At 33.9% G+C, this 19,691-nt stretch overlaps 2 protein-coding genes across 2 annotated transcripts; both read left to right on the top strand.

Annotated features, from left to right (window-relative positions):
• The first annotated feature begins 4,150 nt into the window (after positions 1 to 4,150).
• Positions 4,151 to 13,936, top strand: LOC128224755 (diacylglycerol kinase epsilon-like). The gene is made up of 10 exons (XM_052934774.1): positions 4,151 to 4,283; positions 4,665 to 5,327; positions 5,741 to 5,884; positions 6,301 to 6,446; positions 7,050 to 7,104; positions 7,832 to 7,945; positions 8,918 to 8,989; positions 9,591 to 9,721; positions 10,412 to 10,523; positions 11,239 to 13,936. The coding sequence occupies exons 2-10, from the start codon at positions 4,665 to 4,667 to the stop codon at positions 11,368 to 11,370; spliced, it is 1,569 nt and encodes a 522-aa protein (XP_052790734.1). The 5' UTR covers positions 4,151 to 4,283; the 3' UTR covers positions 11,371 to 13,936.
• A 4,192-nt stretch (positions 13,937 to 18,128) lies between these two features.
• Positions 18,129 to 18,779, top strand: LOC128214292 (class A basic helix-loop-helix protein 15-like). The gene has a single exon (XM_052920690.1). The coding sequence runs from the start codon at positions 18,129 to 18,131 to the stop codon at positions 18,777 to 18,779; it is 651 nt and encodes a 216-aa protein (XP_052776650.1).
• The last annotated feature ends 912 nt before the right edge of the window (positions 18,780 to 19,691 follow it).

Below are 19,691 nucleotides of genomic sequence, written 5' to 3'. Positions count from 1 at the left end.
CAACATGATGAAAATAAGTTGATGTTCTTTGAAATTCACAGAGGCAATCATTTATCTTTTTTTATTCTTCGTTTCACATGATCAGTACTTACACCAATAAAAATGCTTTGTCTTAGAAGTGAATATAATAATGATGCAATATGTGCCTTTAAACAACAAATAAAAAAATGAATGCAACGAAACCAGGTTTTCAATGATTGACAAAAGAACTTCAGCCTTCGTTGTGAGATTCATTTTTAACTCTTTTTAATTTTTAATTACACTGACCTTGACCTTGACCCTATGAGACTTAAATGTAATCCCATGGAAGTCCTTCATAAACTCTTCCTACATACCAAGTTTGGCCACACTATGTCAATCCTAACTAAAGTTATTAAGTACCAAACGTTTTTATTTTATTTTAAGTAATATTGACCTTGACCTTGACCCTAGTGCCCCCAAACACAATCCCATAAAAGATCTCCATAAAATGTTCCTTTATTTTATGTTTGGTTGCAATATGTCAGCCATAACAAGACTTATTCGGTACCAACCTTGTTTTCTAGTTTTAGTAACAGTGACCTTGACTCTCGGAGCCCCAAACGCAATCCCATGAAAGGTCTCTATATACCAAGTTTGATAACAATATGTCAGCCCCAACTTAAGTAATTCAGTACTTAACATTTGAGCCGCGTCGCGCGATTTTTGGCCTTCGGACATATATTTGCTATTACAATGTTTTAAGGTATTTGAATGAAATTATATTTCAGGAAGATATTCTGAAAATTTCATGATGATATCACTTAAATTGCGTAAGATACGTGCTTACAAGTAAGACCATGTATTGCACATTTTTAATACTAAATATGACGTCATTCAAATGACGTCGTCACGAAAGCACATTCTTTAAATGACGTGCAAAATTAACGTATCAATATCACATTTAGCTTACAATTTAAATTATTTTCTTATCATAGAATCTTCAATGACCATAAATTAAGATAAACATAATGAATCAGTTTTGTATTTTTAATACATTTGGCAGTTTTAAACACAGACTTTTAATGCAGGCAAAATATGTTGGGACAAAATTCATGGTTGCTATGGAAACATGAGTAAACCAATGGTCATAAATTGTCGAGAAAATGACGCACCAATGACAAACCATAAAAAGAAAGAAGTTTGGAAGAAATTGATTAACATAGAAAAATCATAATTTTTGGCATTTTTTATTAATGATTATTTCATTTGTAATATTTATGTCCGAAGGCCCAAAATCGCGCGATGCGGCTCATTTTATTTTTAGTGACAGTGACTATGACTCTCGGAGTCAAAAAACCAATCCCATGAAAGGTCTTCACAAACTCTTCCTATATACCAAGTTTGGTTGCAATATGTCAACCCTAATTAAAGTTGCTATTCAGTATCAACCATTTTTTTCTATTTTTAGTAACAGTGACCTTGACCTTGGGGCTCAAAACGCAATTCCATGAAAGGTCTGCATAAACTCTTCTTATATACCAAGTTTGGTCGCATTATGTCAAACCTTACTTAAACTATTCGACACCATAGGTGAGTTTGAATCCTGCCCCAACAACGGCGTACGTCATTCTAATAACCAGGTTTCACCACGGTTAAAAATAAAAATACGTCTGTCAAAAGCAATAAAAAGAGATAAAAAGGTCAATCAATGGCCATAAACTGTATTATGGAGTTAACATGGAGTTTTTGTTACCTAAGTGTGTGATGGCCATAATCAACTGAGTAGAGTATTTAGTCAACTGAATGAAGGGTATAGAAGTAATAAGTGAAAATCCCAACCTGCCCTTAACCTTAAACCGGACACAATTTGCCCCAAAACTTTAAGTCAAGCAAGGGTCAAAATTTGTATTTAGGTAAGATGGTCGTAATTGATTGTGTAAAGTATAAAGCCAATTGAATGGAGGGTAAAGAAGTAAATAAAAATACCAACTTGCCCTAAAACTTTAACCTGGCCCAATGTGCCCTAAAACTTTAACCTAAGTTCCTAAATAAATCAGGGGCCATAATTTGTTATTAGGATAACATTGAGTTATGTAACCTCATTGTGTGATCGTCATAAACAACTGTGTGAAGTATTAAGTGAATTGAATGAAGGGTGTTGGAGTTATAAGTTTCGCGACTTTATGTAATACCATCATTGTTTTTTTTTCTAAAATACTTACGTTTAATTCTGCCTATTTTCTATGTACATAATTGAATCGTGAATCATATCTTATGTTGTTACTATATATGTTTGAAAATCATTTGTAACTTATATATCGAATTATGTTAACTCACTCTTAAAGGTGACCTATAGGCCCATGGGGCCGGGTGTACTCTCACTGTATAAATTATGTTATTTATTTGTATGATACACATGTCACTATAATAAACAATCTACTACTATAAGTGAAAATGCAACGCCAACACCAAAGCCGATGCATGGGCCAGAGTAAAGCCTCATTATTCTTCGAAAAGTCGAGCTAAAAAGCAATTTTGATAAATAATTGGCGATAAACATATATAAGAAAAAAGGTTAAGAAGTCAAAAACTGAAGGGAACGTCAGTAAAAAAAAACAGAGGGAGAGTTTTGATAAAACAACATGTCTTTGTTTTCCTAAAAAAAATGTAAGTTGTTGAGAGTGCTTTATAGATAATCGAACAGAAGGCCAATATAAATTAATTGCTAGATTGTCATCATTTTTTTTAAATGGGGGCGGTGGGTGACATTTTATTTTATCTTTAATTCATTTAAATCCATGCTCTTTCTTTTTTATGAGAGACCATTTACATGTGTTTCTAGACGAACCACGATGTATACGAATTTTTCAGCTTACAGTAACGATGGCAATGAGATGGATATTTTTGAATTTAATTAAGAAGTTGTATTAAAGCTAACTGTGAAATATTATTTTTTATAATTTAAATTATTTAATACTAATAAATATTTTAAGGCAAATTATTTACAGACGAGTTAAACTGGCAGGATAGTAGTGTGTAATACAACTAATTTGTGTTATTAACAATGTTAATGTAATCTTAGTTTACTATCAGAAATCGACTTCAAAAATTCGGTTTATGAGAAAGTTAAAGAAGACGAAAGAGGATAGAGTGGTTGGTTTACATATAGTATACTCCCAGTGCCAAATATTCCACCAATCTTTGAGAAACGATCAAAAGTGCTGAATATCACAAGTTTAGAACATAATTGGATGTTAAAGATAACTGGCTATCAGATCTTTTTGACATTTAAATAAAGAGATGAACTGCATCGAACAATGTCTTTTTTTTGCTCTATGGTCACAATCGTAACAACTCGACCATCTCCGGCAAGCTTCGAAATGGTCAATTATGTTGGATAATGGCCGAGGTGTTTCGATTGCTAATGTCAGGGAAGTATCACCATATTATAAATTGCGACGCATAAAGTCCCTCAAAGCTTCCACAGAGCTGAGCTTAACGGTTGTCTTTGGTCAGTAAAAAGAGGGCAGACTTGCGCCATGTCATATAAAAAAAAGATGAAGAAATACCAAAGTTATCTTTGATTTAAGTCGTTATCTGAGGCAAACATTGCCATACACCGTAGCACAAAAGACGTAATTAATTAAGTGGTATACACATACTTAGCAAAGAAGCTTTGGCATTATATCTCGTGTGTAGGTTCAGGGTTACGGACTATACACACCCTTCAGAATATGAGCATTTCGCTAATAACGAATTTTCCGTGAAGTTAATGATGTTAAGCGGCATTATTGTTTTGAAATATAATATAAATAAAAACCATTATATGATCAAAAGCGACATTAGACAGCTTATCGCATTGGCCTCAGTGATACTATACAGATATACCCTTTATTTTAGCGAGTGTTGATATCGGCCGAATCAGTGCTGTCAATGGCTAAATCAAGCGACAACAGCATATTCAGACTGACTTACTATTTATTGCTTGATGTTCTCTCCCTACTATCTAATCCCAGATGATATTTACCGATCTTCTAGCGAGCACGTTCTATGAATTGCGTTCAGAAGAAACATAGACTCAAAAATAAATCTGTTTTCAAAATCATATTTCACAGAAAAAAGTGTTGTGTGCTACTTGTGCCGATTTATGACGAGCCGTTTTGACTTAAGCGAAACGCATGGTTTCTAAGCCAAGCGTCTGTTGACAATGATCAAAAATGTTCCAGATGTCTTCGTTTTTGTTGACATTTCACCTTATTTGAAGAGTTTTCTCACGATGTTAAGTATCTATTTGCGTATTGAAGAAATCTGACAGGAAAAAGGTATATCCAAACTATGTTTCATTAACAGATCACTTCAGATTTATTTTGTCCACCCGGAAACGTCTAAAATATTGAATAACATTGTAATTTGTAGCGTAATCATTCGGTAATGACTGTACGTCAGTTATCTCAAGTGTTTTCTTATTTTTATATGAAAAATACTAAGAAATGATTTTTGGATAGCTGAAAAAACATTTAACAGGAGCCTTTCTAAAACTGTGGAGAATTCAGAGTGTGTGTTGCATCCACGAACCACAACTAATTTAACATTAAATGTCGATCAAATATGAAGAATAAAACTCCACGTTAGAATTGGAGGTGATAAACCAACTACTTAAAAAAACTAATGACTTAATAACATTGTTCCCTTTTTTCTGACAGATGACTGCGCCGTTATTGGTTGGTGCTATCTTTGTGGTTATCTTCATTATGATGCAAATGTACAAACGCTATCGCCGCATGCACTATGACGTTCTTGTCTGGGATGTGACCAAAGGCCACAGGTGGTCAATGATGGACGTGTTCACTGAACCTACCTTTTGCAATGTTGGAAACTTTTCGATCAAACACGGAGCTAAATGTAGCTCATGCGGCATTTGTGTTGATGACAGTAACATGCGTGAGGCGAACAAAAGAATGCCATGCAAACCATTATCAATTAAAGGTGAAGGGACACAACATCAGTGGATCAAAGGGAATCTTCAAGGATGCAGTCTGTGTTGCATCTGCGGGACAGAATGCGGCAGACTGCCTCAAATTTGTGATAGAAAATGTGTTTGGTGCAAAAGGGTTGTTCATGATGACTGTAATAGTAATGGCAAATTCTGTGATTTTGGCATTTACAGACCTGTAATAATGCCACCACATTGTGTAGAATTAAAGCGAGTGGGAATTAAAGGTAGAAGACATTTGATTGTATCTAAAGCTCGTTCTCCAAACTTTGAGAACTGGAAACCACTGATTGTTCTTGGAAATAGAAAAAGTGGCAATATGGAAGGCGAGGTTGTGCTCAGTGAGTTTAGAGACCTTCTCAATCCAGCACAGGTATGTAATGAAACTGTGAACACCTCCTAAAAGTAGTAAAAGTTCTACTTAGGTAATGTACTGTTAGTTTTATCAATTTTAGAAGTAAATGAACTGTGGGTCTCCATGTATTTTTATTAACATTCTCTCAAATGAAGTTGATCACAGACACTAATAAATTAAATTACAATTTGGATGGTCATACTAGGTTGTTTATTAATTTATTTATTAGTATGCATGTAGCTTTAACAAATTAATGTGCAGTTTTGTTCGGTAAAAAGGAAACGCAGCATTCTTCAGCAAAATCGGCCTAGATCAAAGCTTAAGAAATATTCAGAAATACAAGACCCTTATGGCTTAGCAGTATATACATTGTTTCTAAATCAGTCTACACCATACCAATTTCAAATATTAACCTTTGCAACAATCATCAGGTTGTAGATCTGCATGACATGCAGCCAGAAAATGCCCTAGAGTGGTGCCACCTACTGCCTGATACTGTGTTCAGACTTATCGTGTGTGGAGGGGACGGCACAGTTGGCTGGGTACTCAATGCAATAGAAAATCTTAAACTACAGGTATATGCATTGTGAAAAAATGTTTTTTCAAAATAATTAGATTTAATTTTGTATAGAATAAAAGTTGACTTCTTTCCCCAACAGTTTTCTCAAATTGACTAAAAATCTTGTTTTGAAATAGATATGACATACAGTTTATTACAGATCTGACATCCGTCTCTCATTAACTACAATTTTATTTTCATTTTTGGCACATGATAACAAGATAAAAACATTTATTCGATGTAAAATCTCATTTTTTTTTACCTCAAACACCAAAAGTGAGTCATGAAATATAGCTTTTGGTGCTCATTCCATGAATTATATTGCGATGTTACACTAAACAAATGTGTCTATGTACTAGTAACTCAGTGCAGAAGATATGATAAAGGATTTGTTTGCCTAATTTAGTAAATCTTGTAACTTCTTATTTTCAGACCCTCCCAGAGATAGGTATCTTACCGCTGGGAACCGGTAATGACCTTGCTAGAGTGTTGGGCTGGGGTGAGGGGCACAACACAGATGATGGCATTGATCATATTGTCCAGGACGTTATCACAGCTAAACCAGTCTACCTCGATAGGTATGGCATTCAGAATTAAAATATAATTACAGTCATTGAAATAAGACTTTTAAATGAACAAGCCCGAATTCTTCTTCTATTGCTTGGCATCAAATTTTTCAACAAGCCCTGCTATATAAAATTAAGAATTTGAGCAACCCCGGAAGACATATTACCAGTGCAGGGCTTGCCGGCTTTTGTTAATTTCGACCACTGTAATTAAATATACTCAGTGATTTCTTTGGTGCAATTTACTGCCTTCTATAGGCTGTTTCCCCATGAGAAAAAATGTCCATTTTTCCCAAAAAATTATATTTTTTCCCATTTTGATAAATGCAGACTACATAAATGAATAAAAAAAGCAACAAAATTCTTGAAAAAAATAAACGAAATCTTGACAAGACTTACTCTTTCACAGCAAAATGAATGCATAAAAAATTGAAAACATATATATTTGCAGCTATTTTGGCATGGTTTTGTATTTTTACAAAGTCGACTTTTCCCCCAATTTGCAAGGCACAGGCGGTAAATATAATTTTAAAAAAATCACCGATACTGTATAATGTGGAATTGTTCACAACTCTTTTGACATCACTAGGCTTTGATGAATGTTCACATTTTCAGATGGAAAATCAATATTAACCACAAGAAGCATTTGGGGATAGCCAGACCGAAAAAGGTAATGTTTTATTCAATGCCCTTAATAAAAATATTTGTATTTGTCTCTTAGGTCATATGAGCAACAAAAGAACAAAATTGTACATGTGCACCGCAAGCTTGTGCATTTTTAAGCCAGATTTTTTAAACAAAATCTGTGTTTTAGATTGTAGGCCGGGCAGGTGGTTGTTCGGATGTTGTTAACAATTATAATTTTCAGTCTTTCCGGTGGTCATATTTATTTCTCCAGTTTTTTTACCGAATTAAAGGGTTAAAAAATTTGGGCTGTCTTTCTAGTGATATTTGGGCCGAATGTTGACTCGATTCGCCAATTAAAAAGTATATTTCCCCAATTCTGTGTCCAAATTCAACTGATACCAGAGATTATTAATGTGAATGTTATTGTCTAGATGACACTGCATTTCAGTTGTAACACCTAATTTTGTTAAGGATTTAAAATGATAGTTTTATTTGAGGATCCCTTTTTTTGACGACAAAAGGGTCAAAGGGTCCCAGTCCCATTTCTCTTGAGCTGAGAGACAGCCATAAGAATTTTAAAAAACACTTAAAACCTATCTCAAGGTAGGGTAAGGCCAAAAACATACTTTTCTAATTGTGATTCTATTGAAAAGCTTTTCTTCAAGTTGTAGAGTCCTAAAAATGTAATTTAAATGCAATATGAATTCCCACAATCTTTAAATCATGCTACAGACATTATTATACATGTATGCTGTATTGTTTTCTACCAGGAGATGATCATGAACAACTATGTGTCCATTGGTGTGGATGCTCTAGTCACCCTCAACTTCCACAAGTCAAGAAAATCCTGGCCATGGCTGTTTGCCAACAGGCTAATTAACAAGGTAAGGAATCATTTATAACTGAACTTAAGTTAATGTATTTTAAATAAGATTAAATAGTCATAAAATAATGAACCACAGTGTGTTTAAAACAGTTACATGTGCATATAATATGTATTTGCTGGAAGATATTAATTTTAAAAGCTTCGTGTACAGTTGTATGTTCATAGTAAAATACTTATGCTTTATGGTCAATGCATACAAAGTAAAGAGACACAAAGGCAATTTTTCGTTAATTCATAACTGTTTCATTTCTTAATATTTACATTGACCTTGTATTTTCTAAAGAGAAAAACTGACATTCATATTGCATGAAATGCAAGGCATTCTGACTTCATTGTTTATTTCATTGCCACATTCAGATTGAATACCGGTAAGTGTGATGCCATTGGTTGCTTATCATATGTGTTAAATGTCAATTAAAATGTATTTCCTTAACCTTACTAATATTGTTTAGCCGAAGAAACAAACAAACAAAAACAAGACCGCTGATTTAACACCCATTTTGTTGTAGTTGAAAAAGGTGCATTACTCCACCATTTTTAATGACAGAGTTATGGGCCTTGCAATACCTGTGCTTGCTGCCTCTTGCAACATTTGTATTCCATTTGAATATTAAAAATTGTTTTTGAGAACGGCTTTAGTTCAAGTTTAAGCGTTACGATAATGAGGTCAATGAAGACATTACTAAGCCAATATATTTGACGAAAACTCAACATTTCCTTTGAAAAAAACAGACAGGCTTGTAAATAACAGACAAAAATTGGTAATTATAAGGAGTGATTCATGTTTTTGTGTGTTTAACTGGTTCATGCAGTTTGAACTCTCTGGCATAATATTTCAAATGTCTTATGACGCACATTGCAAGATCGCACCTGAGTTGTCAGACTGCATGAAAAATGGAAATCAATCCTTGAAAGTTATTTATTCTTGTTTATGTCTTTAACTTTCCATACTCTGTTTTTTTTCTTCCAGGCATGTTACCTGACTTATGGCACAAAAGATGTGTTGGAGAGAGAGTGTAAAAATCTCAATGAAAAAGTCAAGGTACGATGTTCATATTTTACCATAAAAGGAAATGTTTTTGCCAGATCATTTATAGCAAACATGTATTTAGAGTAGTTAATCAAATCAAAAATCTGTGTCTTCTAGTGCAAACAAAAATTTGTGTCTTTAATTCATGTTTACTTGTGAAACATAAATCTGTTTTCTTGTCACTACATAAATCTGTGTTTTCTTGTCAAAACATAAATCCACCTTTTCTTGTCAAAACATAATTCCGTCTTTTCTTGTCAAAACATTATCCATTTTTTTGGTAAAAACTTAAATCTGTGTGTTATTGTCAAAACATAAATCTGTGAATTCCTGTCAAAACATAAATCTGTGTATTCTTGTCAAATCATTAATCCGTTTATTCCCATCAATATATAAATCAGTGTATTCTTGTCAAATCATTGATCTGTGTATTCCTGTCAAAATATAAATCTGTGTATTTCTGTCAAAACATAAATCCATGTTTCCTTGTGAAAACGTAAGTGAGTGTGTTCCTGTCGAATCATAAATCTGTATATTTCTTGTGCAATAGCCTAGGTAATCTGTTTTTGACTGTGCATCGCAATGTTTTTATTATCTATGTGTTTGTCTCCAGGTTGAGTTGGATGGTGAAGAAATTAAGCTAGATAACATAGAAGGTCTCGTTGTTTTGAACATTGCCAGTTGGGGAGGCGGATGTCGGCCATGGGAATTGTCGGATAGTAAAGATGACTACAATCCAGCAAGGTTAGTGGTGTGGTTTGGGTGAATATTTAACGGAGAAGCTTTTCATGATTAATAAACAGGTTTGCCAATAGACCACATAACATTAAAGGTATCTTGGATGGTGGGGCCTGGCTACCTCATAACATTAAAGGTATCTTGGATGGTGGGGCCTGGCTATGGAAATTGGTGGACGTTAAAAATGATTACAACTATGCAAGGTTAGTGGTGTTATTTTGTGTGAATATTAGAGAGAAGTTTTTCATGGTTTAGGTTTTTTTTCTAGTACACCACAGAACATTAAATTAAAGGTATCTTGGATGTTTGGGACTGGCTATGGAAATTTGTGAAGATGACTTCAATCTAGCAAGGTTAACAAGAAGGTGTTTTCAATTACATCACAGAAAATAGGTCCCTGTGGGTATTGGCTTATGACCAAATCCAGTAGGTGAGGGGTGTTTTGAAAAAAGAAAGTACATGTTACATGCATTTCATTATTTAGAAAGGGGGTTTCAAATTAATTGAAAATTATAGGTCTTGTTGCACTGAACATTGCCAGTTTGGATGGAGGCTATCAGCTTACATCTTATATTATATAAGTTGGTGTTAAATGGATTTTATTCAATATACTGTTTCCATCTTACTTCGTTACCATGACATAATATCATGGCAGTATAATAGTATTTACTAATGTTTATTTCCCCCACGTTAAAGGTACGACGATGGTCTGCTAGAAGTGATGGCTCTCTACTCATCATTCCATATCGCACAAATCCAAGTGGGGCTTGCCGCTCCAATACTCCTAGGCCAGGCACGACATGTGAAGGTAATTCAAGATCTTTCATTTTGTGGGAATGTTATTTTCTGACACATAATTTATTTTGTGGAGTTGTTACTTTCTGACAAATCATTTTCCTATATAGGAACTTACCTTTTTGGTTTACAATAAGCAAACCATTGCAGCTGTGCATAATTATGTCGTAATGATCTGGTGTTTTACTGAGTTCATTGCAGTTTTAGAAGACAGATTAATATTAAAATACATGCAAAATTATTATAAATGGTATAACCCTAGGTATAACGTTTTGTAATTAAATGAGGAGTTACAGTGTTGTTTTGTTAGTTCATAGTCTGTACATCTGTGAAATTCAGATTTATTTCATGGAATGATATATATTATTTTTTATAGCCATTCTGTCCCATTCTTTTAAATTTTAATATGATACCAAAAGTCAGATTCTTCATTATAAAAAGCATATAGTTTATCTTTAATTGTATGCTTTCATTAAAGGTTTGTTCACATAGTTTGTGTGTTCATGCTGTATGAACGTAGGAGGGCATGTGAGCTAAGCAACAAAGTGTACTAGAGATTCCTAGACAATTTGCAAGAGTGCCCTGCTACTTTCATTCAGCATAATTGTACAAAACAAAGGCTAAGCTATCCTTCTATTGACATTGAAATAATTATTCATACTACATAAAAGTCAATTTTTCTCTTAAAAGTAAACTAGAATGATGTAAATATTGTGTTTCCTCCCTAGATCACATTGAAGGACAGCAATGCCCCGATGCAATGTGACGGAGAACCATGGGAACAACATCCGGCAGAGATTAACATCAACTTCCACAGAAGAGCCACCATGCTCTCACCAGCACTCACTGAGACGGATTAACTTCAGGCTAACTTTAACCAGAAAGTGAGACAGGCTAACTTCAACCAGAAAGTAAGACAGGCTAACTTCAACTGGAAAGTGAGACAGGCTAACTTCAACCAGAAAGGAAGACAGGCTAACTTCAACCAGAAAGTGAGACAGGCTGACTTCAACCAGAAAGTGAAACAGGCTTACTTCAACCAGAAAGTTGAGACAGGCTTACTTCAACCAGAAATTATGACTGAATAACTTCACCCAAGAATATAAGATGGACTAATTTATATCATACTATATGTTAATTGCAACTTGATTGTGGTGAAAGTCTAATAAGTCTTTGACAAATATCACCTATCACAAGTGAATTTTAACCTGAATTTTCAACTTAAACTACTTTTTGTCAAAGTTACTAAATCTTTTATTTAAATCATCTACAGGTATCACACAAGGAATGAAGCTATGATAAATTCAACTTTGACACAAGGGCCACCATGCTTATTCTATTGCATACAAAGACTGGCTAGGTTCAACTAGTCTGTATGATAATTCAACTAGATTAGGGATTTATTAAGCCAATTAAACTTTCAACAAAATCATCTATCACAGGACAAACCTTTCCTAAAGAAATCAGGCAGTGTTCTGAAATAAGAACCAGCTGCTGGCCAAAATAGATGGTTCAAATGGCAATTGGGCAAGATCACATTTGGAAAAGTAATTGAATTTTAAGTAGAACAAGCAGTAGCTGGTCGGTTACCTCACTTTTTTAGACAGTTTAACTGTAACTTATTGAGAACCCTGTCCATGTATCACAGAAGTTCAACCATTTGGAAAAAAACAGTGAATTACATGTACACCAATCAAAAATGTTTTATTTTATTGAGTTTTACAAACGTTTGTTGATTATGATCAAAAGATTATTGAATATTGTTGAAGATTGAGTGTTTCCATCTGAAGTCAGTGATATCAAATGATATTTAAAATGTATTATTACTAACAATAACAATTATACTTTTCTAATGGAATTTACATATTAATATTCGGAATGGACATTTTATTACGTTATTTAGCCCAAACCATATATTATATTCAGCTTCCTAGGAAGTTTGGGGCAAGATTTTAACTACCAGTGAGCCGAATTATCTAATATGTCAATAATATAAAACACGTAGATACTAATGTTAAACATCTCTTTCCATTTTAGCTGGTATCAATTTTTAACAATCAATCTAAAATGTCTGTCCAATGAACTATTACGGGTTTTGTTAGATTTTTAATCTTGAACTATCCGACAGACTCAAAATTGGAGAGATTTTTTTTTACAGCTCATACTTGCTTGTCTTCATCGAATTGTATTATTGTATTTTAATAGTATATTTATTGTTACAACCACATGTATTGAATTCCACTCAAATTATAGCATTGCAATGTAGTTGTTTATGAACTATGAATGTTTATGATGTTGTTTTATTGTCACCTTTTTTATGTGCAATCCCATTAAAATCATCTTAAATGTACACTCTGTGATCGTAGATTCTTAGGATTATCTTGGGATCACACAGTGGAGGCCATCTTCTGGCGACCTTTCTGTCAGCACATCCAAGGCTTCCTTATTTAATTTTATCAGTCAGCAAAAAAGTTTATCCAATAGGCAGCTGGGATTCCAAAATTGAAACAGAGATATAATATTGAAAGTTAAAGCAAACTTTTCAACATATTTTTTGTAATCCATTAGCTCATTAAGGGCCGGGGGTCGACAGGGAATAGCGGGGGAAATGGGCAGTGTTTTTACCTTCCAGGTGGCCCCCGCAGTGCTGAGTGAAAGTAGTGGTTTTGTTTTCACACTGAAAATAGTGGAGAATGGGCTTTATGCTTTGAAATTATGTTCTTTTAATGGGATTTGTTGGCGTTTTAGTCAAGCTTTTTCCAGAGTTTAACAAGAACAAAAGGTATGTTTTAAATATGTACATCATAATAGGCCTTACCCAGGAAGTCCCAGGGGTGCAGTTTGCCCCTTCAGGGTGGGGATTTTACCTATGTTTGGCTTGACTGAAAGTCAAAGTCCTCGCTATTCCCGGGACCTGGAGGGGAGGGGGGCGTGGTTACAATTGACTGGTTCATTAAAACATACTGCACATATATAATCGTAAGGCACATTGCTATAAATAGCTGCAGATCCCTCTAATCATGCATCCCAATATGTAAACATCAGATCATCACGTTAGCCTGCAGTACTTCAGTCGCTTTTTGTTAATATATTTTTAAAGTGTTTTATAACATACATGTATATTGAAATCCACCCAGAATGGTGCAAATTGGTGGAATGAATTGAGATGTAGTTAACTGTTTATGAATTATAAATGATTATTTTGTTGTATAATTTAGTTGTAGCCTTTTTTTAGTGCAAAATAGTGTGATATTTAAATTATTTATTTCTATTGTTCTTAATTTAAACAGCGCTATACATTCGAAGAAAATCTTCTTTTGATTTTTTTTTCTATTATATGAGATTTTCTATTACATTTACTCAAAACATAGTCACTAGTGCGTGTTTTATGTTATGTTTATGTCGCTCAATAAATGATATAAATGATTCTATCGTATGTTGTTTTCTGTATAAGTTGAAATGATAAACAAACTTTTTTCTGGAAGCACTCAAGATGTCAAGATATACAGATATAAGAAGTCAATATTTGTTAAATGGTGTGACTCTGACATTCATTTGAATAACTTGTATGAATTAATAATATTATTCAGTAGTAACCACAGAACAATAAGAAGAGTCGCTGTACATTATATTCCATCTAATGAACTGTGTACCAAAGATTAGATATAGCATACTTATACCTTTGTCACACTTATTAAATACATACTTCTGTTGTACAACAGTGTAATATGTGTTTATAATATGTGCTGGAGGCTTTATTTACTAAAATAAGCTTTGGATTTGATTTGCTTTAAATTTAATATTAAATAAATTGTGATATCCAAAATTTTGGGATCTTAAAATTATTGGAATATCAAAACTATTGGATATCATAAATATAGGGATATCAAAATCATTGGGGATAACAAAAGAATTGGGATAAAAAATATTGGGGTATCAAAAGAATTGGGATGAAAAATATTTGGATATCAGAAAAATTGGGATAAAAATATTGGGATACCAAAACTATTGGGATATCAAACATATAGGGATATCTATATATTGTGATATCATAAATATTGGGATATAAAAATATTACGAGATGAACCTGATTGGGTGAATGCCACAAATCAAATTGAAGAAAATGTATTTGCATAATCAAAACAACTGCCTAAACTAACATATAAGGTTTTATATTAAGTTAAAAACTTTTCAAAACTTCTCAGAAATATCCCTTCGAGACAGTGATATTATCATGCATGTGTTGCCCTTAAGGCGTTAGTATGAATGAATCTTAGTGTTATATTTTCGTTATATTGATGGGATGGTATTCATGAAACATCTTGAGTCATTTTTGTCATAGTCAAATTACATTAGAAACATAAGTGTTTTAAAATAAAGGTATGTATATTCAATAAAATTAATGATGATAAAGTATTATAGATATTATTCAGTTATTATATCAAATGATCAGTGAGATACGTCAGGAAAATGACTTAAGATTGTTTATGAATGACGGCCCTGTATATTTGTGTGAACAGAACTTATGCCAGTATTGATTGAACAGAAGTTGAGGTAATAAAAGGTCAGCTCGTTACCATCTGTGATGTTACCACAGATCTGAGATTTTTGAAGGTACGACCAATATCCTGTCATTAATAGGACCCATTTTTAACGGATTATTTACGACATTTGTTTCTTTATAATAAAAATTATCTCTAAAATATTTTTCACGGTAAGGTGTTTCATGTTCATCAGTTGTCTACTTAAGCTTTTTCAATTGGTCGTACGAATTTCTCCAAATATACTATTCTGTTCTGTTTCTATCGCAAACTTCAAGTCTTTTGGAGCTGTAGAATTAAGCAGTCACAAACAACGTGTCTTTGACGATGTGGTGCACAAAACACAAAAGCTTTGCTGGTAATTTGCTGGCTTTTTACTACGAGCCCAATTTCACGGAATATGCTAAATCAAAAATAGATAATTTCGACATCGTGGTGCGTTCTCAAGCACTATATGTATATTTCGAAAGTACTTTCTAGTATTCGATCCTCTAATATGAGTGAGGCGTTTGCATTGCAGGGGAACTAACCTGAGGTGTATATTTTATTTGTGATCTAAAACGAGTTATTTCCCTTAGTCCACAACTATTACATTTATGAATCCTTTCATTACATGTTCTGGAGTTTTGTGAGCTAAAATGAAGATTTTAACAGAAATCAATCCACAGAGCATTTGTATTAAAACGTGAAAGCGCTACAAGACAAGTAACGGTCTGGTGCAAGATCCTGTCTTTAATAGGACCTATGTTTAACTGATTATTTCCTACTCTTTTTCTTTATAATTAAATAATCTCTATAATATTTTTCATGGTAAGGTGTTTCATGTTCATCAGTTGTCTAATTAAGCTTTTTCAATTGTTCGTACGAATTACTCTCCATATAAACTGTTCTGCTCTGTTTTATCGCAAAATTTAAGTTTACTGAAGGTGTAGAATCAAGCAGTCACAAACAACGTGTCTTTGCCGGTTGAGGTGCACGAAACCCAAAAACTTTGCTGGTTATTTGCTGGCTATATACTGCCAACCCTATTTCATTGAACATGCTAAATCAATAATAGATAATTTCGACATCGGGGTGTGTTTTCAATAACTGTAGGTATAATTCAAAAGTCCTTTCAAGTATTCGATCCTCTAATATGAGGCGTTTTGCAATTCAAGGGAAATAACCTGAGGTGTATGATTGTTTTTGTAATCGAAAACGAGTTGTTTCCCTTAGTCCAAAAATATTCTTAAAGGTCCAATCTTGAGCAAGCATGCATCCTTTCATACTCGTTCTTGAGTTTTATGAGCTAAAATGAATTTAACAGAAATCAATTCATAGAGCATTTGTATTCAAACGTGCTAGTGCTACAAGACTAGGCCTAGGAATGGTATTTTGCAAAATATTTATCCAAACAACAAAACCATTCATTAATCAATCATATAATTTATGTGCATATATAAATACTAAATAGTTATTGAAACCATTGTTTTATTTAAGATATTATATTGTTCAAAAGCTCCTGGAATCTAAAATCAACATCGGGAATTACAATGTTAACATGAATCGGGTGTCTGTAAAGATGGGATACAGACAATTTTATAAACAGAATCATAATTTGATGAAAGCAATTGTAACACATTTGGACGATTGTTCATAACTTTACTTTGTTAAAGTTAATAACGCTGTTAACATTATTGTTTTTTTTACTGCTCTGGAAGTTTAATAGTCTAGATACATATGTAATTGCAATATTTGTAACAAGCTTTTAGACAGCTGTTCCAACTGTACTTGTTTTATTTAAATATATTAGCCCTCACATCATGAAAAAATAACATTTTAAGTTGGCAACGATGTTGTTATTTATGTTTTGGTATCAAATGTATTGGTAGTCACAATCTTATGTCGCTCAACCCAACCACTATAGTAGTTAAGTGTACATGTATACACGAACCGAAAGTTGATGCTGATGGAATTGATGATGATTAAATTGATGAGGATGATGATGAGCACGATGATGATGAGCACGATGATGATGATGATGATGATGATGATGATGATGATGATGATGGTTATTATTATTATTATTATTATTATTATTATTATTATTATTATTATTATTAATATTGTTGTTGCTGTTGTTGTCGTTGTTGTTGTTGATGGTGGTAGTGGTTGTGGGTGATGGTGGTGATGATGATGGTGATGATGCTGATGATATTGTTGTTGTTGTCGTTGTTGTTGATGGTGAGGAGGAGGGGGAAGGGAAGGAGGGGGAGGAGGAGGAGGAAATGAGGAGGATGGCGATGATTAAAGATACGTATTCGACTTGAACTTACGTCAAGAATGATATAAATATAGATCTGTTCTAAATGTGTTGTTATCCGAAAAGCCAATCAGTTAAGACCCTGTTGTCGGCATTTCAGTGCTGTGGAAATGTTGTTGTTTTTGCCCGAAGGTTCCTGTTTCATCATTTCAAGCATTTTTATAAAAAAGATGACTAGAATTACTCAACGTTCCATAAATGATTCACTTGTTTATATCTGTCAACAAAACATTGTTTTCTGGCGTCATGAAAGTCTTTATCATAATACAACGCTATTATTCCTAGTGAGTTTTACAAATTTTACTTCTCTTTAGTAAACAGCGGCAAAATGGTTTCTAATTATCGCCTAGATTATCAAAGTTTTGATGATAAGTGCAATAAGAATTATTGTTTATTTTCATTAGAAATGCATTAATCCCAGCCATGAAATACAAGATCCCAATCGCTGGAACTAGGGGATAATTGTTGAAGTTCTTTAGTATACAGTAGCAATGGGAGGTGTTTTTGATTGAAAACTTATATAAATATATAAAAACGTCTAAAGAGCCAACCCATTAATTCTCAGATTTACGAGATCCGAGTTTTGACACGTCTTGGTGTTTAAAAAAGGCTTACAATCTTGTTCGAGAACTATTGTGAAAAGAACTTTTTTCAGTAATTTAACTTCATTTGCAGAAGTTGTTAAACATACGTTTATGATTTAATTGCAACATTATGCGACATAGAAAATATGTACGACTTTAGCTACTCTGTTTGTGCAAACCAAACGTTGAACATGGATGTGGTTTATTACAGTAGTTTTGGGTCAGACGAGTGTTTAGAACGGTACGGACAAATTGCCGACGCTGTCACAGGCAATGTTGTAGATAACGAATATCACTTTTACAATACAAATTACGATACGACAACTGTCGACGGACGCACTGGAGACACCGGATATTATAGTTCTGAAAGTTGCGAATCTTCAGAAAGTGTATCTGGAAATTACACAGGAAATTTGACAGTTGACAACGAAATAGCAACGCCTTTTCCGGACGGCGTACAACATCAGCAAACGAAATCCACAAGAGCTTACGCGTTTGGCTCCCGATGTCGAACGAATTCGGGCAAACAGAACTCGGAGCAACGAAAAGTTCCGGAACTAGTTCGTATCGGAGCAACCGTACGCGAGAGGAGCCGAATGCATATGCTGAACGACGCTTTTGATGAGTTGCGAAAAGTAGTTCCTCGCCAGAACGTCGGTGACCATCAGAAAATGTCCAAAATTGCGACCCTACGACTGGCGATTCAGTACATTTCTTCACTGATGTTTACCCTTCAGAATTCCGGAGTTGAGATACGGAAAATTCGGGGGCATTGCGTCGGAGATCGACGTGGAAAACGTCGAAAGACGTCGGCGAAAAAAAACGCTGTACAGTTAGAGTAAAAAGTGTATGATTGACTCGCAATTGCTGTGTTGATTTTGATTTTCTTATACATGTGTTACATGAATGAAATTGAAGTGACGCATAAAAGATAATTTTGTTTTGTTACAACGCCCTTGTTATACAAAACTATGATGGCTGAAACCATGTGTTGATAGACAGGAATACAATGTACAGATTTTCGCAAGTGAATCTTTCAACCATCGCGAACGTCGTCCAAGCATTTTCCAGGAGATCGTAAATCTTTGCATGAACAGAAAAGGGCTTCGCAATTTGAGGATTTGATGCGATAACCCTATGGTAGCAGCTTCATTTTTTTCTGCCAAGATGAACAAAGATACGATACCAAGGCTTGATGAGGGGTTAGAATCTAGAAAATCTTCCACTATCGGCCCATAATTGGCGCTAATTCATCTGCTCACCAAATAAACTCTGACTTTTCAGCGTTTCCATCCTTTTGGAAATAAGAGACCAGTGTTGTTCTACAAGGTTTGGCCTGATGCTGTAAAATTGTTCCCACTTTAAGGTCTTACACTGATAATCTATGTTTATGAGAATTTAATTGCTTTATGCTAATATAGTTGATTAAAAGTAGTTACTTTTATCAAATATCGATCATAAAAAGCGTTGTGTAATTTATGGGTTATGATGAATGCATAATTCCTATTTTGAATTTCGGCTTTATCTTAAATTATGCGGGTTAAATTTTAATATGGATGCTTTTTTAAGAGTGTTTCTTTCTTTGTTGTAACAATAAATCCTTAATTGACCATTAAATTCTGTCCATACGCAGTTGTTGGTTATAGTCTTTTGGGATTCGGTCTTCATAAAATTAAGAGGCCCAGCAGTATTGCCGAGTTTAATGAACCTAACTCGATTAACCGAGCTAAATGCAATCTGCATTAATTTAAATG

The sequence above is a fragment of the Mya arenaria genome, chromosome 2 (assembly GCF_026914265.1).
Source record: "Mya arenaria isolate MELC-2E11 chromosome 2, ASM2691426v1".
Taxonomy (NCBI): Eukaryota; Metazoa; Mollusca; class Bivalvia; order Myida; family Myidae; genus Mya; species Mya arenaria.
This window is presented reverse-complemented; position numbering and strand designations above follow the sequence as displayed.